This window comes from Tetrao urogallus (assembly GCF_951394365.1).
Source record: "Tetrao urogallus genome assembly, chromosome: 6".
Taxonomy (NCBI): Eukaryota; Metazoa; Chordata; class Aves; order Galliformes; family Phasianidae; genus Tetrao; species Tetrao urogallus.
Window position 1 is genome coordinate 25,214,581 of NC_136819.1, and position 25,569 is coordinate 25,240,149.

The following is a 25,569-nucleotide window of genomic DNA, read 5'->3' on the forward strand; positions in this document are numbered from 1 at the left end:
TTTAATTTTGGTGGAGGACATGAAACAGTTTGAGCACTGTTTAGGTAGGCTAAGTGGTTCAGTACAAATGACAGTGAATGGGGATGTTTTGACTCTAAGCATCACTTTGCTGTTCAGTCTTACTGCCTGTCCTGCAAGTGCTCATCTGCTTCTTATTATCCTTGGACAAACATACTTAAGGCCAGTAGTTCAGGTATTTCTGAACTACATGTGTCACTCAGGTATTTTGTGCAAAGTCACTGCTAAATGTTTCTGGGTAGGTGAATACATCTGAAACTTTTGACTGGAAACATGAGAATTGAGAGTAATGACTTTTTGCTAAGAGTGAAGGTCCGTGATCTTTTTTTTTTTTCTTCAGGTTCTGCTTTTGGCAATAGAAATTTTTGCTGAGAGTTAAACACATAAAACCAGAAGTACTTTGTGAAGCGTTGAAGAAAGTGCAGTTTGGTTGTGTGCCTGGATCTGTGGCTTTCTGAATTTCTTGACAAGTGCTGTAAAGAAATTGTGGTATTTTTTTATGTTCTGTTTTCTCTCCATATGGCAGGAGTTCTAGGTGGCAGCACAAACAAAAAGGGGTTTTAAGCCTTTGAATAAAATTGCTTCCTCTGTGTGTGCTTTTACTTCCTCAGTTCTCACGTTTGACAATTCTGCCAGTTACTCATGCTTCTGAACCTCAAGTATAGAAGAGAGACCTGCTTTGCCAGTGTTATGTCTTGTGTTTCCAGGTTTTCTGCACCTGGATAGCAGCCTGTGCCCTTTTCCTTTTTGTTGGGTTACCTTTGGCTTCTGAAACAAGTGAGCTTGTGGTTGGACTGCTGTGCCTCTCATTTACAGAGTCTGTTTCATTCAGAAAGGAAACTGAAGAGGCGCTTGAGGAAAATTACAGGCAGAATTGATTGAAGGCCAAAGAATGTAGAGAAGGTGAAGCGCTCTAAATAAATGATTTATTGTGTTTGTTTAGGAATGCTTTGTAGTTGTCTTAGTAACTTTTTTTTCACTCAGTGCTGTTTTTTGTCTAATGATGTTTTCCTCTGTAGGCATGGGGGGAGAGACAATAGGGTAATGCTTCTTGCTGCTGAATTGCATGGGGAGTTATTCCGATCTTTAGGGTTTTGGGTCTAGTCCATGAAATCTGTAACAAATCCTTATTTTTTTGGAAAAACTAAGCCACGTTCTGCATCTGAGGTAGGTATACACAGAGTGACAACTGTCAGCATGCAGCAGCGTGCATCTTTGGAGCAGAAAGCAGGCCTGTGGTGGTGCTCTGGGGAGGGAAATAGATATGCTGGGAGCCTGGAGCTCCATCAATGTGGTGCTCCTCTGCAGCTGTGCCTGAGCAGCTTCCTAGAGTGGTTGTAAATTGGGCTTGTAAATTGTCTTTCTAATGCTTGTGAAATGCATGCTGAACCAAGTGGGCCAAACAGTGAAACAAAGTTCCTGCCATATCTCCTGCTCATTTTTACATCAGCAGTCTCTCTTAATTATTCTTGGGGCCTTTTTGGTTCCCCTGACTTAAGCACTGGGGCAGGGACACCTCAGCAGGGTACCTAGAAGCATGCAAGGGTTGTTGAGGAAACAGTCAAAATCAGTGCTTGAGCAGTTCTCTGCTGTTTGTTTTCTCAGTCTTTGGCCCTTGTTCATATGGATTCTTCCTGCTGGAGGAAGTTGTCTCCTTTCTGGCCAACAGGAGAAATCTCTTGGGTGCTTGGTAGGCATGTTGGCTAGCAGATGTGAAGTGCTGCTTAATTCTAGTGTGCATAAAAGGCTGTTGATGATAAAGGCTCTCTGTAAGAAGCTTATTTCTCAGGGCAGAGGGCAGGGAATGGAGGAAGGGATTGCAGAGAGCCAGGCAGTGAGTGGTAGCTTGGGGGTAGGGAGGGAGCTGGTGACTGCTTCTTTATATCCTGATTGGTGTGGGAGAAAAACGATCTCTTATATTCCTTTGATTCATTTTTAAGCATTCTTCTACATTTTTGTCCCTAATCTCAAGCAGGAGTGAGGTTCAGCATGGTCTGAGCTTCTGGAATCTGGGAGGAAGTTCAGGTTATTCCCAGCTCTGCCACTTGTTTGTTACACAGTGATTATCAAGACATTTCTCCTCAGTGTGTGGTTTTGTTTATTTTTTCTTTTTCATCTAGTCCTCTTATATCTGGTTATAGATTGCAAGCTGTGTGAGAGTACGTGTTGCTGTGAACACAGGACACCTTCCTGTTTGTTGTGACTTCTCACAAGTAATGTGAAACAAACAATACATAGTCCAGAAGATGTTTAGAGAGAGATTGAATGCTGATCTCTTTATGACCTGCCTCTTTCCATGTGAATGTTGTCTGCATGATAAATGCTGTGTACTCCTGTTGTATTTATTTTCCAACCTTGGCATCTTTTAAATTGCTGATGTGAGAGTTTTCCTTTTTTTCTTTTTTTTTTTTTTTTTAAATGTAATTTAAATTTGCTTACAGCAAAATCATTTTCTAATCTCCCGAGGATGTAAGAATTTACTTTCCCCTATAAAGTCACTGCAGTCTTAGGGCAATGCATGCGTGGGAGGTCAAGGTGCCCAGCCCTGAACAAGTTCTGGTGTTGAGGAAAGAGCTGCCAGGTGCTGCAAGGTAAGCCCTGACCTCCCGTGAAGGACAGGTAAGGTATTGGGAGTATAGAAAGCTCAGGCTTTTATCTTCGGAGCATCTCTTTAACTCTTTCCCAGAGACTTAAGTATGCTGCTTGAAGCTATCCCCTTCTCTGAAAGACCTGATGAGTTGCCCTTGTGCCAGTGAGGGCAGGGTATGGACAAGATTTAGAATGATGGCTCAGAAATGGCAGTTGATGACTTCTTAGGCAGAACTGCTGTGTAAATCAGTGATGAAGGATAAAAAATCAATTGATTTGGCATGACATGTTGTGAGTGAATGAACAAATGAATTATGAGTGTCTCCTTAGACAAGCTGATTAAGATGCTTTCCTTCACCCTATATAGTTTACTATTGTAGGAACAAGCTCTGCCACCACATCTTTCCCCACATCCCTACAGACTTGGACAAACAGTACACAAATGCTTTTAAACCAAAAATAAATGCCAGTGATAAGAAATGCAGGAAACCAGGGACAGAAGTTTCAGTGTGGTACTTTAATGAAGTATTTTTCCTGTTCTGGTTTCCCTCAGCAGGGTTAACTGTGAAGAGGGCTCTTGGAGCCCTCCCTTTCAGTGTGTCTGCCCCGTGTCCATGTTTAGTTTGAATGTATGTGTTGTTTATAGAGTTCAGCACGGAGTGATTTAGGACTGAGCTTCTCACCACGGCGATATCAGTGTTGGAAACTCTGTGTTACGGCCCATGTGTTTAACTTCCCTGGAGTCGGGAGCTATGCGAAGCTGCCGCAGTTCCCTTGGAGCGGCTGCCTGTCCTGCAGCGAAGCTGTGGACTTTTAACTCCTGGCTGTTTGTGTTTAGGAGCGGCCCAGCTCAAGGCTGGGGCTCTGGGGTGGGACTATGGTAGAGCTGTGGTGGGAGAAATCCTGCCAGCCCTTGCCTGAATCCCTGTTCAGCTGTTTTCCTTTCCCTTGTCTCTCCTATTGTCAGCACTAAACTCTGTGCGAAAAAGAGGGGAAAATGACTGTGGAGAGAGCCCTTCTCATCTGGGAAGTGATGATTAACGGTGATAAACAGTGACCCTTTCACTTGGAGAACCGTTTGCTCCTGCTTGATTTCAAACCCTTATATGAGTAACTGAAATGCTGCCCAAGGGAGCTGTAGTAATTTATTTTTTATTTTTTTTTTTCACATTTTCCTCTTACTGAAGCACTTTCTTTGCCTATGTTCAGGCTTTGTGCCTGGATTTGGAGAAGGCTAACATAACACTGTCACAAAGTCATCCTACTTCCTTTGATCTCCACTTTTGGGACAGATTGATGGGGGACCATTGCAAGTCTTCGCCTATATTTAATCCTCTCACAGATACTTCTCCCTGCTAGGGGAGGTGAACTGGTTCCTTTTTCTACTAAGAGGAATCACTGGACAAATTGACTGTGTGGGAGGCAGAAGTCCCCCCCCTACATGAAGTCTGGTATGTCACCTGCTCTCTTTGCTGTGTGAAAACTTAATACGTGTTTACAAATTGGAATAATCTGTTTCTTGTAAAGAAGTGATCCTGCACAAGTCCAAGTCCTGAGAACTTGGAGTATGACTTCTTTGCAGGGTGCGTTTCTGTTTCCCAGAGGGTTTGCCTGCTTATTGGAGAAGGTCAGATTGACTCCACATGTATACACAGTCCGAAGTGTCAGGATTGACACTTGATGTGCCAGCAAACCTGCAGCCTGTTTGATATTTTTTTCTTTATTTTAAAATAAACATTCATCACACTATCTTCTCTTGCATCAACAAAAAATTCCCCACACAGAAATCAAAATAGCGTAATCATAACATTGACAAAGGTGGACAATTTGCACACACATTCCACCCCTTGTCTCTTCACACTTTTATATTTCTGAAGCCTGGATATTCAGAACCTTTTGTGTAATGCCATGGAAGTTTGCGTTGCGCAGCTTCTGTGGTTAAGATGATGGCTGAATGGGAGATACTGCTTTGCTATGGCTGTAGCCAGGGTTCACTATGTTGCATGGAACCTTTCCTCACCCTGCAGTATTTTTGGAAGAAATCGGACCTTGGTGTGGGCATGGCAGTGGGAAGGAACAAAATAATTAAGGATAATTTCACAGAGAGAGTGGTGAGGTGCTGGAACAGGCTGCCCAAAGAGGCTGCGAATGCCCTGTCTGGAGATGTTCAAGAGCAGGTTGGATGGGGACCTGGGCAGCCTGGTCTAGTATTAGATATGGAGGTTGGTAGCCCTGCCTGTAGCAGGGAGTTGGAGCTTGATGATCCTCGGTGTCCCTTCCAACCCAAGCCATTCTATGACAACTAGGTCACACTGTAGAAACTGGTAGGAAATCAACCACCTGTGTATCATGTCCTCTTTTGCAGGCCACAGGGACATTTGCACGTGACATTTACTCTTTTGCTATGGCTGCTTCTAGAGGTGCTTTTAATAGTGTTCCTCCCTCTTCCCCAGGGCCATGCATTGACATTTATGGCCTCCCTGGGCCTGCCTTATTCCAGGTGCACAAAGTAGAAGGCAGAGTGCAGATTCAGCACGTAGCCTCTGACAGCTGGGGCTGACGGGTCAGGAATGCAGTCTTGACAGCTGGAATTGGACTGAAAGCAGCGAGCATGGAGGGGAGGCCAGAAGGGGAGAGCAGGCAAGAGGGGGGGTGCAGTGAAATGGACAACATGCACGCACACTGTGTTCAGGCATGTATAAGAAAACGGCCTGCAGGGATCCTGTGTTGCTCATGTTCCCTTTTTTCTACCTCTGGTCACGTTTCGTTCCCTGTTCTCTCAGCTGCCTGGATCTTCTTTAATAAATATGCATTCACATCCATTGTAGTGACACCAGGCAGAACCATTAGAACTGAGGCTCGGCATTTTCATGAGAAACCCACCCATACTACCTGTGCTTTTACACAGGTTCACAAATGTAATATTTCATGTAATTCAATGATTCAAATCCTTTGGACAAGTCAGTTTGTACCAACTACTCTTTAGGCTAAGGTGTGTCAGTTGTGATTTGTGTTGTGGAAAATCATTCCCTGTTGTTCTTTAAATGACTATATGGAATATCAAAATTATTTAAAAATGGCTACTGCTTGTTGAAGATAATGATATTCTGATCAGGTTTTTGTTTTTTTAATTCGTTAAAATAATGAAGGCTCATTCAGTGGCCAGATGTCACTCTGAATCCTTTAAAATTCAAATTGAGCATAGGCTAGAAGCACCTTGAAATGTTGCACCAGGTTTGTGCTGTGAGGATTGTATCTGATGGTATTGGGATGGTTCCTGGAGGCTGTGGATGTAAGCCTGCAATGGCAGCTGTAAGCAAGGCTTGTGGGACTTACTGGAGAAAAAACAAGACTTGTCTTTTATGTCAGAGGCATCTTGAACTGGTCCTGTGTTGGAGCTTGCCTTACTATTGCTTTTGCGGGTGGAATATTATAAACAGGCTTGTTAAGGCAGCACCCAGTGCCAGCAAAGAGTACTGAGGAAGAGAAGGTTCAGGCCAGAGAGGACAGAATTTTTTATTTATTTTTTAAATAAAAAAAGAATTTGTGCATATTCAGACAAATAAGGGAAGAAGCTCTTGGGTAGGTGAGGGGCAGAAACCAACCCAGTGGAGCTGGGTGTTTTTATTCATTGCCTGCTCTTGTAAGACAACCCCTACAGTTAATTCCATCCCTCCCTTCTCAACCCTCTCTTTGCCAGGTCAAACCCAAAAACTCCAGCTCACAGAAAACAAACAGAGGAACCTGGGCCCAAGCCAGACCTTTGCGTGTCAAGCTCAAATACAAAATGAATATTTCACAGCTGTGTTATAAAGCCCTGAAATGAAGGCTTTACATTGAAAATGCTGACAGCCCCTTAAGTAGAACAGTATACTGTAATTAGTGTTCTGTGTCTAATGTGTCAGACGAAACACAGCAGAGCTAAATGTAAAACTTCAAGCCTTTGTTTTTGTACAGCAGTAACAGGAGATCAGACAGTGTGTTCAGACAGTAGATTAGAGCCCACAACGTGTGTGCTGGTCTCTGGAAGTTAAATGTGCGCTTTTTTTTTTTTTTTTTTTTTTTTTTTTTTTTTGTACTGGGGCTCAGGGGCTGCAGGAGGGATGTATGAACAGGGCCAGCTGTGAGATTTGGCATTGTGTATTAAATTTCACTTATGTAAGAAATAGATAGCTATTTCTTAGATGCTAACAATGTACAGCTACAATGCATTTCATGTGTCACATTCTGGAGTGCACAGATAGAACTTTGCTATGTTGCAGCATGGAAAATACGTTGGCTGCACTGTTAAAAAATTTGGTAACATTATGTGGGGAGTTGGATGTGAAAGCCACCACATTGTTGTGAAATCTAAGCCTGATTTTGGAGTTCTCTGTTGGTGTATTGCCATAGCTGAAGAATAACTGGGTTTCAAATCTGGCTGGTGAAAGTATTTTTTTTTCTCAAGTGAAAAGAGCAGGTAGTTATGTAGCTGCTCCTCAAGCAGGTGATAACTGATTACTTGATGGCCATTGTATTATGCTGGGAAAGGCTTTCTAAAGCAATCCTCATAGTTTGTATCTCAGGGATTTCTGTGTGCAGCACTTCCTCAGAAACCCATATTTTTGCACGTACATTATTAATAGACCCACACTCTGTTGGGAGAAGGATGAGGGCAGGCACATCATGCAGTGGATGAGAGATGAACTCTGATGGATGTTGTCTTTTCATGCTGAGTCGGTGCTGTTAGTTAATTAAATGGATTCAAAGTTAACTGTGTTACACACAGGCCCGCAAGAGGGCTTTTAAAATAGATTCTGTCTGCGTGTGGACATTTATTGAAGTAGCCATTCTGGAGTGTAATGGAATAATCGTACTGCGAGAACTTCCTTTGAGGATGCTCTTGTTCATGAATAATTGCTCACAGAGGCATAGATGGAAAAGATGGGGTTGAAACAAGACTGTTGATTCAAGAATAGGATTTCCCTTTCCATAGGAGAGCAAAGAGAATGGGGGTTACATTTCCAAGCACATAGCAGCTGGAGTTCTTATCTATGACTTTATTGTGCTGGATGACTTCTTGGCTGTTTGTAAATGATTAAGATATCAAAAAGGCAGGTCAAGTATAAGGTACTTACGGGAGAAGAAAACTGAGCACGAACCAGAAGACCCTATTATTCTGCTCTGTAAACAGTTACTGCACTCACAACTTGAAAGCTGTATGTAGTCTGGATGTTTTCTTATTGATCTTAGGAAGGACATAGTGGGCCTCAAAAGGGGTTCGCAGAAGGGTGTCAGAAGTGATCAAAGATAGAAAGTGGTGTTCAGGGGAATCACTGAGTAAGTGGAGATTCTCCTGCTTGGAACACAGATGACTCTGGGGTGATAGAATACCTCCTTGAAAGTCATGTGTGACCTAAAGATGGTAGATGGAGATTGGCTGTTCAGTTTCTCTTCCAGCACAAGAGTTAAGGGCCTTTGAGTGACATTAATAGGAATCAAGTTTAAAGCAGGCAATAAGAGATGGTTCTTGCAACATGTAACACAGTGGTGAAGTTCCTTACCAAAAGATGTTCTGAGTACTGGGGTTTCAAAGACAGTTGTTAAGTTCATGGTAGAGAACTCTGCTGAAATAGGTTAAAACAGAATAATTTTGAGTGGGAGATAGCAGATGAGAGAGACTCAAATTGCTTTTCCTGCTCTAAAACTTTCTCTGTGAAGTCTGGATCAGATGCATCTGCTTGCTGGATATGGTCTTCCTAGGCTGTAATCTCTTGCATGATGCCATTGACACTTGGACATGCAGGCAGCCCTATAGCACTGCTTTTCCCTCCTCAGTGGCTTTTTCAAGCATTGGAATGTTGCAGCTATCTTCTCAAAGAAGCTTTCTTTATGTCTGTATTTAAATAAATTCTATTGGTAAAGAATGAGAATGTGCCCAGAAGAGATTGTGGGTAGTATTAGAAGGAAGGAAGTAAAGTGCTGAGTCAAAAAAAAAAAAAAAAAAAAAAAAAAAAAGCCCTCTCAAATTTACTGAGAGCATATGACTGTATGGAAGAGGGGCTGAAAAACTACTGGGCTACTCAGTCTTTTGCTTCTGGCCTGGGAGAGTGATGGGATAACAGCATCATACAGCCTACAGGTGAAACACTGTGAGGGATACCTGGAATTAAAAATGTTTTTTTTTCAGTTGAAAAGTTAATTTTCATACCTTCCTTTAAGGTGACTCAGGGCTGTGGAACTCTGCTGGCGGGCAAGCAGGCATAGAAGAGTGGTGGCAAGCTGTCATCGGGAGCAAAACATCATCAGGGAGAGAGCTTGTGAGCTGTAGATCAGGCAGCAGTGTCACTGGCTGCTTTACCTTCTTTGGCATCCATTTTTTGTGGAAATTATTACAGTGCTTAATGGGCGTTTTTGAAAGAGTGACTTGAGGCCTGCTACTACTCTCTAGGACCATCTGGCCTAGGTGCACTGGCCAGATGTGAACATGCAGATGGTCCCAGAGGGGTGCAAACTCTAGGGAAGAGGAGAGCATTTACTAGGAGCTGAAGAGCAGGATGGGAAATGTTGAGCTGATCCTTAAAGGATTTCTGTGTTGTCCTTTTGGCGCATGGAAACAGTTGCTTGTGGTTTGTCTTTCAACTTCCCCAAAACAGCAGAAAGAACTGAGTAAGAAACTCGTACTCTGAGAGCCAGGAGCTGCTGGTCAAATGCCTTGTTTCCTCAAAAGACAGGTGAAGCTGTAAGGGGCTAACTTAGACCAGCCTTTCAGAAAGGATTATCCAAATGCCAGCAGGAAAGCAAAGGTAGCATGGTTTTGTCTCACAGGTGTGGGCTCTTCCTTGACTTTGGGGGAGCCATGCCTGAAGGAAGCAACTCAGACCTGCCCTTTAAGTTCCGGTGAGGATTGCACTGCACTCTACTGCAAGGCCTGGCTGTATTGAATACTTTTACTAGTTGCAGTTCAAGACTCTGCTGATCTGATCTTACCAGGTAGAGGGGCTGTGGGAGCTTCCTAAATTATCTTGGGTTCTGAAGTGGAAGGAATAGGGTGACCTACTTAGGCACTGAAATTTCTTTACCCATCTATGCAACTCTGAGCAGCTAAATTTAGATTTGTGTGTAAAATGAATGGATATCAGGAGTTGCAAGACAGGTGTTCATACCTGAAGTTTCTTTTCTATTTTTATTTACTACGAATGTGCCTTGAACCTCCAAATTTGGGAAAAAAAAAAAAAAAAAAAAAAAAGTTGATATTAAAGAAATGGAGATGAGGTGGTTAACAGGTAATTACAATGCAGAATAAACTCTAGAAGCATATTGCATGTGATTCCATTTGATAGCACTTGCAAATCGCAGAGAACTGTGACTGAAAATGCCAAATGCTATTAATAGAAGCCTCAGGATGAAGTAACAAATGTGGATAGCCAGCCTCTTTTCTGAGCCTTTAATTTAGGGGAACAGAATTACAGGTTTTGTCTTGCAATTGTTTCCTGGCTTGGGTGAGGGAGGTGAGGTGGCCCATTTATTGGATGTGATGACCTGAGCAAGCAAGGACACGTCTGATGATTGTGGGAAGCAATTTGGGCCAGTTTGGGAGCTATTATTGGTAACAAACCCACCGGTTTTCCAGGTCTGCAATGGCACTCTCCAGTGCTGTGGTTATCTAAGATCAGAGTTGGAAAGAGATCAGGGAATTTTTTTGTGACTGGAATATGCTGATGTACTACCTGGATGACGTATATGAATAGCAGTGTCTGCGTGGAACTGGGAAACTGAGTTTGCTGCATGAATTCCTACCTCATTTTGCCAGAACTTCAGATGTGGCATAATGTCAGACCTGTCTTGACTTATTTGCCCTTTGATAGCATATCTTTATGTGAGATTTGGAAATAAATGATAGTGTGCTCCTGCCTTAATTAACTATACTAATCTTTCATTTTATCTGGCAAGTTGAGAGGAATCCAGTTGTCGTCCTTCCCCCAAAGTTTGTTTGTTCTTCTGTCACGTTTTGTGACAAGTGATTGACTCTCTTGAGCCCTTATGTCACCCAGGCTGGAGGTTGATCATGGAGATAAAGCGGTTGTGCCTTCTGGGCAGGGAGGTGGGAATGGAGCTCACAAGTTTCACAAGGCCCAATTTTAAATGTGTTTATCCTCCTTTTAGAGAACAAGTTGTTTTTAACACCTAAGGATTATTACTACACATGCTGAGATGTTGTAAAAACCTCCATTTGAATGAGGCTTATAGAGTTGTCTTTCAGATTCTTAACACAAGGCAAGTTTTAAAGCTAAGCCTAGGAGCAAAAGAGGGAGAATCTTTCTTTTTCAGAAAGTTAATTGTGGATCTTTTGATACAGGTATCTGTTTCTGTTGCAATAGATCTAGCAACATCTGCAGTATGACCTTGGTGGTGGTTGTCTTTTTCTAATAGGACTAAGGGTCTTTTGGAGGCCAGATGATGTTGACTGGTGGTTGAAAACTGGACCTGAAGACTGAGCTATACCTTTTGTGTTGAGCTGAATGCTGGCCTTGTGAGAAAGGTGGACTTTCCACCTCTTATATCTACAAGTACAGTTTGTTGGCTGAGCAGCCTGGGGCCCTTGCAGACTCTAGAGCAAGAGAGTAAGCTGGAGAAAGAGTGATGGGGTGATAGTGCCAAGATGAATGAATTAGAGCTCTTGGTCAGTTTCTCACACTCCTCAAAACTAGGAGGGAGTGGATTTTTTTTCCATAATGCCATGTACTGAAGGGATTTTGGTGGTACAGTTAGACAGATCTAGTAGCCAGTAAAAGGGACCAGTTTTTCTTTTCCCTGTCTTTGAGCTCTCTGTGGCTTTCCCAGGCTGGAAAACAGAGAACAAAACCCATAGAACATTTTTTTTTGCTCGTTTGGCTTGCTGGGGAGGCAGTTGTTGTGTCAGTGCTGGTGCAAGGGGAAGTATCAGGAAGGGAGGGAGTTGGTTGGGATAAGAGAGGAAGGAACGGTGGAGTCTCAGGAGCAGGTGGCTGTGGGATCAGCTCAACGGCAGTGTAACATGGCACTGCAGGGATAACGTGTCCTTGTGGGGGAAAAACATACCTGTTGGTGAAACTAGGTTGCTGAACTGCTGCTGAATGCTATTAGCTGCATAGCCAAGGTCGAGCAGTGCCTTTTAGGACAGTTGTGATTACAGCCAGCCTGAGCTAAAGCCTGTGCTGAGCGGTGTGAGCACAGCATTGCTAAATTTGATGTTTGCTGAGAGCATCAAGTATCTAGATTGGAATACTTGAATGGCACATGTCTCTTCCATTTCCTCTTTTGCTGTCAAGTATGCAGTTTCTATGGGAATTTAAACCTCTCTTTGTGTTATGGGTTGGGGACTGATGATATGAGCTTGAATCTCAGCAAATTCTTCTTTCTGTGCATTTGTGAAGCTAAACCTATACTGAAGTATTGTAGCAAACCTGGAATAGCAGGCATCCTCCCAGCCTCCTTTAATCCTCCCTCACTTTTTTTAAGGAACATTAAATTATTTCCTTGCTATACTGGTGAATTGGTAAATGCATTTTTAATTGTATGTTCTTATACTAAACGTAAACCCTGATGAATTTTACAAAAGTCATGATTCCAGAGATACTTATTTCATGAGGAAAGGTGACAATTGGTGTTCTCTCACTCTGTCTCAAGGTATCTGGGATATATTATTATTAAAGGGAGAAATACACTGAGTTCTCCAGAGAGTGGGGTATAATATCTTCTGTTTTTGGTGTCAAGGGTTTGAAGCCAGTCCAAACTGGAAGTCACTGAGGTATGGACGGCCTGCTTTAAGTGAGCTGCTGGCACCGTGGCCCTACTTTACCTGTTGAAGTAAGGCAGCCACCTAGCTCCCTAAGTGGCCTTACTTTTGTGACCTTCTCCAGTGACCTGAGCCATGAGACTCATTTCTTCACCCTACAGCTGAATTCTTAGTCTGATAAGCTATGTTGCCAGGGTAGTGTGGGGAAGCCTGCCCTGCCCTTATCTTTTGTACTGCACGTTGATATAAATACAAGATGTTGGTCTTCAGGGCAGGCATTAATGATAGTGGCAGTTTTACAATGGTGCCTGCTTATGCAGCGTCCATGCCTTAAGGCTTTAATCAAATGTAATTTAGATGATGATAATTGAAAACAGAAGACTGTGATCCATGAATTTGGCAGGGACAGCAGTCCTGCAGAGGAATGTATGCTTAAAATATATAATAAATAAGATCGAGCTGCACAAATGCAAAAGAGAGTAATTTTGTGTCTGTAAGAAGAATCCCAAGACAAAAAAAGCTGGTTTATGCTCGGATGTTGAGTCCTTTCATACCACATACCAGATTTTGTGCAGTGTAATCCCACTTCAATCTTTTGTTTTGGGAAACTGCTGAATTCTGATGCTTCCTCTCCCAGAGCATGCTCCCTGAAAAGTCTTATTCTCCTTTGTCCAGGCAACTTTTATATTTGCTTACCCTGGCTGCTTGTCACAGAGATCTGGTTATAAATTTCTGTATCTTCCAAGTAGCTCTACCCAGTTGTCTTTTATTTCCTAAAATAGTTGAGATCTTTGCTTGGGGGCAAAGCAAGCATTTTGATTTATTGTCTGTTGAATAGGTCGTTGGTATGTGAGTTTTTTAACCCAACAATATGTGCTGTTCTGTCTCTTGAGATTCGTGGAGAGGGATGTGCTGGTCCACCGGATGTGGTTTCCAGTTTAAGCACTGTGTGGAAAAAATTGGCTATTCAGTACCTAGGAATATGGAGTTGGGACCACACTGCCCCACCTACCAGTGGATGGAGAAGATAAAGAGAATGGGTCAACCTGGAAAAGACTTCCAGGGAAAGAACTGTAGTGTAGTGCTGCTTGTTGTAGGAAGGTGGGAATCACATGTGCATCCCAGCTTCTCACTCCATACTAGTTATTGCTTGCTGTCCTCTACAATACATGGCAGTGCTTTGGCACAGAGGAATAATCAGTAGATCAATAACTGTACCCCAGCAGTATTTTACCGTGCCTATGTTGAAAATAGAACTTGTTTATCCTTACTCTGTGCCTGGGTGCTTGTCAATGACTTTCTAGGATATGATTCTTCTCAGTGCCAGTCTGTTAGTGTCTGCATATGGGTCCATTTGAACTGTACTCATATCTCACAATACTACTTCTTTTCTTTTTCACATGCTCTAGGTGACTTTGGAGAAGGTGCTGGGGATAACTGTGTCGGGAGGCAGAGGATTAGCCTGCGACCCCAGAACTGGCCTCGTTGCTTATCCAGCTGGGTGAGTCACTAAACGTATTCTTTAAAGCTGAGATTAACAAAGGCTGGGATGACTGCATAAGGTCCAGGGTATTTCTAGTGCGGTCTTCTATAGGTAGAATTCACCATTCCTTAGTCTCCTAACATAGAGGTCAATTATGAGCATCAGCACTGCTAGTATAATTAGGAAAGGAGAAGAACTGCATCTTACCTGCCAAGTTTTAATGATATCCTTTTATGGAATCCCTTTCCCTCCTCTTGCTCTAAGCTAGGTGTTAAATACATTGTGGGCTTTTTAACTATGCTCTGTAGCTTGCTGACCTTGCTCATAACTCAATGGGATGGATGCTGAAGCCTGTGAGTACCTAATGGAGCAAATGCTGCTTTCAGTGAGTTGACAAACCCTTGTTGTGCATGCCCTGCAGTTTATAACTTGTTCCTTATCCAAATGTGGAGAAAGAACTTAGGCTTCATGTTGGCAGCTCATTGCTTATGGGTTCTTTGAAGTGCTTCCCATCAAATTTGCAAATTGAGATATCTAGATGGAGACACTGGACAGCAAAAGAGCTATCTAGAGGGCTGAGGGCTGTACAGGTGGCTTTGTGAGTTGCATGTTTAGCAAAATTGTAGACGTTTTGGACTGGATCCTGATCTTGCTGAAGATAGAGCTCACTCAGAACGTGTCTGTAGAGGAGCAAATCCTGTCAGAGTTGCTGGACTGTGGGATGAGACTCACGTGAAGGAAAGTAGCACCGGAAAACTTTAAATGGAAAGTTTGAAAGGGTCAGATTAAGATCTCGTAATAGATGGTATATTGAAAAAGCAAGAGAGGAGAAGCATTTTCTGTAGGATGTTTACCCTGCTAGTGGAGACGCGGCCATTGAGATGGGGAATGGCTATGGCTTAGATGGAAAGCTACAATACAGTAGTCAAAATAAACTGCAAAGACAGAAGAGTGACTCTTCAGGAAGTCTTCACTGCCCAGTGTGGTGCTACATGGAGATACTATATCTGTCTCTAAACTGGATTGCTAAAGACCACACGAGCTTGGTTGTTCTTTGAAGCTAGATTATTCTGCTGGTCAGCAAGCTATAGGAGAACTGAGAGGGTGGTATCTGCTGGTGGCGTTGCATAGGCATACTCTCCACATGTAGAAGGTGGAATTAGAAGAAAAGAACTTACATGAGAATTATGCGTGGTGTTTATAAGCACCCAAGAAACAGGCTAACAGCATCTAAGAATACTGTATTTCTTGCTGAAATAAGACATGGGATCAATAAAACTGGCTAGAAATTTTTGCCGTTTCTCACTGATGTCCTGGTTCACAGAATCACAGCATCATTGTGAAGTGACTTCCTGAAGCAGGGTCAGCTAGAGCAGGCTGTCCAGCACCATGTCCAGGCAGCTTTTGAATATCTCCACCACAACCTTTCTGGGCAGCACGTTACCAATGTTTGGTTACTTATGCAATGGATTTTTTTTTTCTTTTTCTGTTCTTGTTCAAATAAAATTTAATCTGTTTTCATTTCTGTCCATTTTCTCTTGTTCCTTCACTGGGCACTACTGAGTCTGGCTCCCTCTTTTTCCTTCCCTTCCATGTAGTGTTCATACACACTGATAAAATTCTCTTGAGTATTCTCCAGACTGAACAGTGTCTCCTCATTTAAAAGATGCTCCAACTTCTCTGTTACCTTTGTGGATCTATACTGGACTTGTTGCAGTAAGTCTATATTTTTCTTGTATGGGAGAGTGCAGGATTGGACATACTCCTGAGTTTTGGACTGACCAGAGCTGAGCAAGGGGGAAGGATCTCCTCCCTTGAGTTGTTTGCATTGTTATTCCTAGTGCATCCCAGAAGAATATTGGCCTTTTTCATCGCAAGGGTATGATGCTGACTTACGGTCTGATTGTTCACCAGGACCCTGTAGTTGTTCTTCTTAGAACGGTTTTGCAGCCCATAAATCTTCATCATGTACTGGTCCCATGGGGTTATTCTTCTCTTGATGCAGGACTTGGCATTTCCATTTGTTGAACTTCATTGGGTTCCCACTGGCCCAGTTCTCCAGCTTGTCCAGGTTGCTTAGAACAACAGAATAGCACTCTGCTGTGTCAGCCACTCCTCCTGGTTTTGTATCATCTGTGAACTTGCAGAGTGTGCACTCTTCCTTGTTGTCCAGCTCACTAATATGGAGATAAAACAGTAACGGCCTTTTTATCAACTCCTGGGGTGTATCACTACTGACTTGCCTCCAACCTGTACTGCTGATCACAACCCTGTGGGCCTGGACATTCACCCAGTTTTCAGTCTACTTTGCTGTGCACTTACGTAACCTGTACTTTGTCAACTTGTCTATAATAATGCTATGAGAGACAATGCCAAAGGCCTTATTAAAGTCAAGGTAAACAACATCCTCCGTTCCCCGCTTTTATGCCAAGTTAGTCACCTCATTGTGGAAGGTTATGTTACTTAAGCATGATTTTCCCTTCATAAATCTATATTAACTACTTTATCATCTTCTTGTTTTTCATATTTCCTTGGGATTTGTTTCCAAGATTAGTTGCTCTGTCACATTCTTAGAGATTGAGATGAGGCTAACCAACCTGTAGTTCCTGACATCTTATTTGCACTTCTTGAAGATGGAAATGACATTTTCCTTCTTGCATTATTCAGGAATTTCTCCCAGTCCCCATGACCTTTCAAAGACAAGTGCCCTTGCAGTGACATCAGTCCTATCTATGAAGAGGACATTTTGATTGCTATACCTAGGCTTTTCAAGATCCAAAGAAGGTGAGGATGCAGTCTAAGCTACATTTGGTCAGAGGAACTTCTGGTTTGCAGTACCCACAGGTTATCCTGTCTGCTCTATTCTCTTCTCCCCAGTATATTCCCACTTCTGTAAGGAACATTGGCAGCAGTGTTTCTATTCCTTGTTAGCATTCATTAGCTGTGGTTCAGAGCCATGTCATCATTTGAGCTCTATCAATGTTAAAGCAAAAGAGCTTCCAAGGGAACCTCGTGTGGACTTCTGAGAGAGTCCTGAAGGTAAATGCAGATGAACAAATCACAGTTTGACTCCTTGGGTTTCTGCAGTGTGTTGAGACTCTAGCTGAATCTTACAAGGCTGTTCTCTTATCGTGGAGTGTGAGTTTTTTCCTCTTATCTTAAAACTTTTATATTTTTTGTTAAATGAAAGTTTGCAATCTGCATGTGCACTTGACAGCATCTTTTATACCTGAACTCTTCAGAGACAGGCAGATAGATTACGGAGTGTGTCATCTCTTCTTCTGCATCTTTGCTGACACTGAATATATTTGCACTTGAGGAGGAGGAGGAGAGGGAGAGAAGAAAACAAGTGCACTAAGCTGAAATGGATGGTCTTGGATAGCTAAAGATAGGTGAGTTTTATTAACAGTGACCTCCTCTGATGAGCTGGTACATGCCAAACATGAATGTAATGAAGTATGAGGGCACCTGGGGATTCCTTTGGATAATTAAAAGCCTAAGTGGTTCCTGAGGACTTTGCAGAGGAATTCTTGTTCACGTTTGGTGGTGGTATCATTTCATGGCCCAGGCAATATGCCAGATGTTTTGTTACAATGTAATGACCTAGGTGACTTGCTGCTCATGTGCCATAGCTATTCTGTCTTGTGATGCCAGTGTGATTTACTGCACACGAAACTATCCTTTTGTGCTGGTTTAATATAGCATTTTAGCTAATATAATATAGCTCAATATATATATAATATAGCTAATATAGCATAAGAAGTCAAAACATGAGGGAGGTATGGGTGTAGACCTTATTATAAGGTGATGCAAATTCAGTTTGTTAGTATTTGTCTTTCCTTCCTATTCTTATTTTTAGTGGATTTGTCTCACACGGATAATTTGCAAGAATCCTGGCATTACTAGTTCATTGACTGTATTTATTTTTGTTCCTATTTGAATTTAGTGGGCAGGGAAGCTTCTTACATGTGGCTGATTTTTGCAGACTGGGTAAAGTTCGTGACCTGTCCGCACAACTTGGTCATCCTTCAGTGGTGCTCAAGGTACTCCAGTGATTTCCTCAGCTCTCTACTCACCTACTGAAGTTTTGCAATCCTGACATGGAGAAGTTTTGCTTCTCCAGTTTGTTGTATCCCTGAAAGCTAACTTACGTAACAACCCTGTTTTCCTAAGAACACTTTCAACACACCTAGATTAATTTGGTTGAGATCAAAACAGTTGCTGCAGGCATCCTGACTTCATCCAAACCAGGCACATGAATGTTTGTTTGAATGAGGACTTGTGCCTTAGAAGTTTAGGCTTTCTTTGAGCAGAATTTTACTCTGGTCTCTTGTTTTTGTCTAAAGTATTACTATTATTGTTTATTAAATGATTGCTTTTCTGGATTTTCACTTTTCTGGTAATTCTGATTCTCCTGAAAGAAGCAATACAACACAAGCTCATTCCAACTCCATAATGGTGCCTATGGGCTGAATGCTGCATTATTACTTTGTTTCCTTCTCACTGGCTTTTTATCCTTTTTCTCCTTTGACTCTAATGAGGCTATCACTTCTCCAGTGGCTGCTTTGCTGCTCTGATATTGTTTTAAAGTGATGCTTGTGTTGAAGGAGGCTTTTTATTCTTCATGTCTGCCAAGACGGCCAAAGCACAGAGTGCTCTAGATATTTTAGGCCACTGCTTTCATATAAGGCTGTTGTCTTGGGAGACAAGACAACATAGGAAAGAAAACTACCCCCCTCCTTCTTTGAAAGTCTTATATCTGCCATCCATGCTTGCCTGTTCTGCTGACAAGCAATATAAACCCAGCACTGCCTGATTTGATCTGTTAGTGTTATGCAGTGACAAAGTCATCCTTCTTGGAGGAACAAGCAGAAATCTGTTATTTCTTATAGCATGCTTTGTCTATTTTTTTTTTTTTCTTTAATCCATTTTTTCCCAATTCCTTTTTCCTTATTCTTCTTTCATTTTGCTTTATTTCACCTTTCTTTCTTTTTTTTTCTCTTCCCAGTAGCTAGTTGAGGTTCTGTTTCCTAGAAACAAGAATGGAAACAAAGCTAAGAAAATCCTCTGAGGTTACTGATGACTAACATTAAAAAATGGAGAGAAAAAAAAAGAGAAATTCTTGAAGAGGAAAAATGTCTGCCATTTAAATTCCACACCAGCTGCTCAGATTGCTTGAATCAGCTTATCTGTGTTTTAGTTTTTTTAGGTGAAAGGGAGGTGAATGTGGGTGTGGTTTTTGTTATTTTTTTTAAGCCTTGTAGGCTGGTGGGTCTGATTTATTTCACTTCTCTTTGTTCGTCTTTCCTTGGCCTGCAGTTGATCGTGTGAGCTGGTTAAGAACCTTGTCCTCATGTGAGGTACCTGCCTGCTGCGGAGAACAGCCCATGCTTTTCCTCTGTTCATGCAGAAAAGTAGTGCTTTGCACTGTTCTGCGTACAGTGTCTTTTAAACTTTTAGGCTCTTATGTTCTCATCAGCCTAGGCCTCTGTCCAGCCCTGATTATCAATTCCCAGCTATTCTGATAAAAGTCAGGGATTTTTCATGTTAGTCTTCCTCACTGGGGAAATCTGTATTTGATACAGAGTACCTGGAATGAGTTGCTGAGACTCAGCCTTCAGCTCTCGGGGATGACTTTTTACATGCTACAGATCTAAAATCAGGCATGGATTTAATCCGCAGAGACAGTAAACTGAGTATCTTCAGGTTTCTCTCAGAATTGGCTGTTGTCAGTACAGACGCAGCCCTCTGTGCATGTGCAGTACATCTGCTGAACAAGTGAGTTGGACACTCCCTTATACTGCAAACATTTAATACTGTAACATCCTTGTTTGCACAAGGGAAGGGAGGATGATAAAGGAGTCGTATGATCAAACTTAAATGAAGATCTTGTTTCTTCTCATGCTGGTATTTGCCACAGGATCTTCTCCTTCAGTCCTATTGCCTTGAGTTTTTTGAAACAAGACAACTAATATTCAGAAATGACTATTGTTATGATGGGTTCAAAATGAGAAAACTACATGGCTTATTCAAATTTTATTTTACTGCAACTGTCCCATTTATGTTGGATGCTGCTCTCATGTGCCAGCCTGTGCTGCAGCAGTGTTGAGCCCCAGTCACTCGTTCTCATTTCATCTCTGTTCCTCCACTCATCCCCAGCGCGTTCACAGTACTGAGTGGAAACTCTTGAATTCAGTCAGCCCTTCTAAGTCATAACTCTCCTGGCACCCTCTCCGTGTGGATCCAAGTAAAAGCCAGGTCTTGCACCAACAGGCAGTGACAACAGTCTGTGTCACAGCAGCGGGAGGAAGGGGAGGAGCACAGCAGGAAATGAGTGCATTGGTTTTAATCCTTCCAGGAGTCTGCTCAGCACGTGTGGAGCTGTCTCACGTAATTGAGCGGTAACTCCCACTGGAAGCTGAAGAGCGAGGACTTTGTTTTATTTTTCCAGAAGTGGTTGTTGGTTTGCTCCCAAACACCTCTTTCCAATTCCGGTAGACAAGTGGTTTCCAGACGTGCACATGTGGAATCTCTTGGAATGTTTTAGTCATCATTTTCCATCGTTCTATAGATAATTTATTATGTCGTGTGGTAATCTATCAACTGAGAAGAATTTCCCTTTACACTAAGCTGCATAAAACCCACAATGAAAGAATAACATTGAAGATAGACATTGCATAATGTTACAAGGCATGATGAAGATGCTGCCTTTCTTTCTTTCTTTCTTTCCTGTGTTAAGTGAAAGGTTTTGGACAGTGTGGTACTGGAATGAATTGTGAGAGGAAAATCTAGTAGACCACTGACCACGGTAAAATTCAAGACTTATGAACACTGTGGCCAGGTTAGAGTTGAAGGCTACATAGAACAGTGAAATCCTAAGGTGACAGACATTACTGCCTTACTTCAGGGCATGTTTTTCTTAACTAACTGATTATTTTGCTTGAACGCCACAGTACTGGTCAGCTGCAAGATCCGCTTTATAGATCATTTGTTACCTCTTCGTACAGGTGCGGTTTGTGCGAAGTTCTGCAGCTCTGTGCAGGTACAATTCTTCACTCATTTTTGTTAGCAGTAAATGATAATACTGTTAGACCCTGTCCCATGTGCAGCTTGAATAGGTAGAAGGACACTACAGTATTTGAACTACTGGATAACAAGTATATAAATGCATTTCTGCTGGTGTTGGCTCCTTCAATTTTATTTTATCCAGACTTTTGAAGAATTCAAGCCTTCTGTTTATTTCTAAAGGAGAATCTTCAATGTTGTTAAGATTATAAAAGCCTATTCTAAAATGAGCATTTGTGATTTCAAGCATATTTCAGCTTCTTTAGCCATTCCAGAGGCAGTTTTAGTCCTTTTCAGAATGGTACAGTCATCTTGTAAGGGCTATGATGCTTTCCTCTTCCTGCCTCTCAGGAATCTGTACTGTTGTTAGTGCATTTTTTTTAATATATTTTTTTGTTCTGTAAGGATGCTGTGCTTGTACGTGCCAGCTGGGGAGATTTTCCAGTTAGCACAGTTGTGCTTGTGGAATCAGAGGGAAAGATAAGAAAATCCCCTCCATTTAGATTGTTAAAAACAATTTCAGTTGAAGAGCTGTGACTGCAGTTGGGTTTGAGTTGGGCCATTACAGCCCAGTGGAATGTTTTGTTTTCTGTGCCAAAAGTGAACAACCTCACGCAAGATTTCAGTGTTCTGAAAGTGTCCGAAAAGAAGCCAACCCCTTCCTTCCCTCTCCTCCATTAACAGCAGATCCCTCAGAATGATGAAACATGAATACAGGTTCTCAATTGTAATTATCCACTGCGGGGAAAGGGTAGCTCTCCAGAGTGCGATATGGTAATCCAGCCTTCAAGTTGGGATAGGAATGGGAATCTACCACCAGGTGGTGGATCATTATTGTGTCCTGTGCATCAGAATGCTAGCTGTTACAGCCCCAGGACAGACAGAGGTGAAATGTGACACTGTCCCATAGTTACTACTCAGGGTTTTGGCAGCAGCAGTAGTTCTGGTGGCATCCTCCCTTCAGCCGCCAGGTACCAACGTGCCTGCTTATCCTATGTCTTTCCACCGCCATGTGGCAATCACGCAGTATGAGTGACTTTTCTCCCAGAGTGTTTCCTTTACACGTCAGCTCTGCTCCCATTCTGTCTGGGTGAGTCTGTGTTCATCTGTGTTTGCCTGCTTCCTCCTTTCTGCTGGGTGCCAGCATGGCGTTGCAGCATGTGGCTATATGCTCAGTGTAGCGTATGTCCATGCTGCTTACATCCCAGTGTGGTGTTAGAACCCCCTATATGTGGAGCAGTAATCTGTGCTTCCTCTTCTAACACCTTCAGTGGGAGCAAGCATGCTGTTAGCAGGTGATGCTCCCCTTTGTGTTCACTCTGTTCCCAGAGCTACATAACCCTGGTTCTTGGGAAAAGCACAGTGGGGTTGTAGTGGAAGAAATGTTCACAGAGCAGTTTTGCAGAAGGAGGTACCTTTGACCAGTCAGTACCAAAGCTGTGTCAATTACACAGTTTAACTGAAAACAAAATTAGGGGTGTGATGGGGCAGGTCCAGGCACTACCTGCATAGCGCGTGTCAGGGGGACCATAACTGTTAGCTGAGCCCTGGAGAAAATTTGTGTTAGAATGTGGATTCTTATTGCTACCAAAAATGTTAGTGATGAAGAAAGCGAGAGGAAGGAAATGGGAACACTTTTATCTGTGCAAGATTGCAATGAAAACTCTTCTGACAAAGAAAAACACTTAATTGCCCTTGAAGCTTTCCTGTGCTGGATTCCAAAGGCTGCAAGCGGGGGCTAAGTAGGGAGGCTTGAAGAGGTCCTGTGAGTTTGCTGCTGTTTGAGTTGCCTGACATACCATGTTAAGGAAAACTCTGTAATATGCACTTGTTTCTGCATCCATCTTAGGTCCAGAGTAAATATTCCATTTCCCTCAAAACAAGAGCATTATCGTGCCTGTTAGAGTAGCTACAACCAGAGACTGTTGAAAGGACTATATTGGTTATACCTGACTTCAGCCCGCCTTATTGATAGAAATATTCATCGTCCTCGCTCTTACACTACCTGACATTTGATTTTTAAACTGCGAAGAAAGCTGGGAAGTATTCCTGATTAGATGGCTGGTTTGTTACTCTGACCTCGTTAACCTGTACGTGAACTAAAGGGAAGTCACTATATTAATTAAAAAAAAAAAAAAAAAAAAAAAAGGGAAAAAGAAGAATACCTCCTATGGGGAGGGTCGTTCACAGTTTATGCACAAAGAAATTGAAGTGAGAGAACAAGCATCTATTTTATTTAATAACAGCGCTGAACGCTCTAGTAGAGCTCTGCAAGTGGGGAGCTTTGACAGGTTTGGAAATGTTGCATGCCTATGGAACAGGGAGGAGGAATGGCTGCAAAGCCTTGGTTGTTGTGGAGTACGAGGCCTTCCTCATCCTGATGCCTTGCAGCCCCCTGGAGTTTGCCCATCGCCTGAGAAAGGAGGGGGCTGGCAGAGAGCGGGAGCCTGCAGGTTGCAGCCTGCCTCCTTCCTGTCCTGCCATGGCCCTGCAGCATCTGTGCCTCCAGCAGCCCACTCCTTGGTGCTGCAGTGGGACTTGCTCAGGATCCACGTCCTGAGCTTGCATAAGAGTGGGGTGGGGGAAGAAGTGGGGACCGAAAGCAAAGTTTGGGATGAAAATGAGATACCAACTGCCTCAGCTGCGCTCCACCCTCTATAAGAATCTCAAAACAAGCACTGTGTCTCCTGGCAACCTTTGCACAAATCCCCAGAGTTTAACTTGAAAGGAGCACGAACAGTGCCAGGTGTGAATGAGGGGAGAGGCTGGATTTCTTCTTCCTGGAAGACCTGACACTTGGGGATGGTCTCAGGTTTCCCTCAGTATCAGCGAGGCAGCAAGCTAAAGGTGAGGCAGCATTCTGTTAGGCTAAGAAGAGCCAAGAAGCAGTGCATTCTGTTGTAAGCATGCCCAAGTGTGCAGTGAGTGTTGCTGAAGCTTGGACGTAGGACTTGACATGCCAGTACTGGCAGCTTTGCCTGTGGGCACCATCCTGCCATCCTGCTCTGGGTACATACCTAGTGCCTCCAGCTGGCAGCCAGACACTGGCATCAGCCTCTGCCTGTCCTCAGCGTCACATGTTGTGCCCTGACAGGGCTGACCCAGTGCTTCTTGGATTCCAACCTCACCGCATTTCTGTGTGGGAGAGGGATGAGAGAGTAGACCAGAGTTATTGTGGCTGCTTCTCCTTCCAGGAAAGCTGTCCTTTCAGGTCTCATGTCAACTGATGCTTGTTAGCTATTCTGTAGGGGGGAAAAAAAAAAAAAAAAAAAAAAAAAAAAAGAGCGCAGGTAAAGTGCTCTGCCTTATCTCATTGTAGACAATGTGGAGGTAAATGTTCATTTTCCATTAAAGCTACAGCTGCCCAAAGGCTCCCAAAAAGGCAGTGTGGGTAGAACTGAATGTTGCCAAGCAAAGCATATTAGAACTGTTCTTGCTTAGCAGCCGTGCTGGGTAGAGCTGGCTACGCTGCTGAGCTGTGGGGCAAGCTGGGCTGGCAGGAGGCTTTGGTGCCATTTTGCAGTCCCTGGCAGGCTGAAGACTGAGTCAGCCCTGAGCTCAGCCAGTGCTGAGATGAGATGAAACCAACAGGCCCCTGGAAGTGGGCAATTCCTTAACGCCACGCTTTTGAAGCAGCAGGAATGCTCTTTGTCTCTGGTGCTTCTATGTAGATACTGCAGGAATTGTGCTTACTGAAGCATTCAGGAGGAAAAGCTGCTCCAGTTTCCCTGCTGCATTGGAGTTCCTGCTGCCTGATCAGGAAGGCGGGCAGGCAGCACAGGGCAGTGGGGCACCACTGGCCCACCCAACATCTTTGCTAGGAGGGTCTGCAGGGTACCGCTGCTGCTGGCTTTTCCTCCTGAGGTAAATCAGATGGAAACAGGACATAACTAAATTGTATTATTGCTTGTTTGCTCTTGTGATTGATGCCACTGATACTGACTACACTGATTGTTAGTGGTAAGAGAATTGAAGCCCTAAAGCCCCAGATAATGAGTCTGATGCATAGAACCTTCTCCCTGGTGCTTGGGAGCTGCTCTGGCATGATGGAATCTTCTGGCTGCATTTGCTGCTGGAAACAGATGTTGGCCTATTGCTTACATGTGGATATGGCTTTCCTCTGGGGCTTGAGTTCAAAGAAAGAAACTTCTTCAGCTTTCAAGGCTTTGTGGTGTGGCAGGAGCTACTCCTGCTGATAGGTCAGCGCAAACCTGACGTGTGGAGCCAGAGGTTCCTGTTTCAGCCTAGCTGGGGCTGTGCAGGAGCTGCTCCTTCCCAGGAGGGAGGATGCCTTCAAAGAGAGCTTCCATCCTTCCTTGACATACAGTTGGTCTGGAGAGCTGAATTTGCTCAGAGCCTGATGGCAAATTTGATGATTCTGCAGTAATTTTCTTGTAAATGTTGAGTTTCCTTACTTGTATCATTCTTGCCTTTTCCTCTGAGTGGTTTTTTTTTTTCTTTTTTTAAACAAACGAAAAAAAACTCCACCTTTTCTTGTGTTGGTTTCTTTTTTGGTTTTTGTTTTTAAATAACTTGTCTTTCATTGTTTCCTTTTCCCCTAGATCGGGAATTTCTTTCTTCTCCTAGACACTCCCCTTGGACTTAATTATGCTTTAAATGTTTATGAGCAAAGAAGTTGGACCCCTTATATATATAA

General features: G+C 43.0%; 1 protein-coding gene across 1 annotated transcript in view; it reads left to right on the forward strand.

Moving 5' to 3' along the window:
* The window catches only part of MAPKBP1 (mitogen-activated protein kinase binding protein 1), a gene marked incomplete at both ends in the record, with an annotated part of 87,886 nt that overhangs the window by 12,886 nt on the left and 49,431 nt on the right, over positions 1 to 25,569 (forward strand). Inside the window, one exon of the mRNA XM_079537209.1 lies at positions 13,774 to 13,865. Coding sequence (XP_079393335.1) covers positions 13,774 to 13,865 — 92 coding nt within the window. The remainder of the gene's footprint in view (positions 1 to 13,773; positions 13,866 to 25,569) is intronic.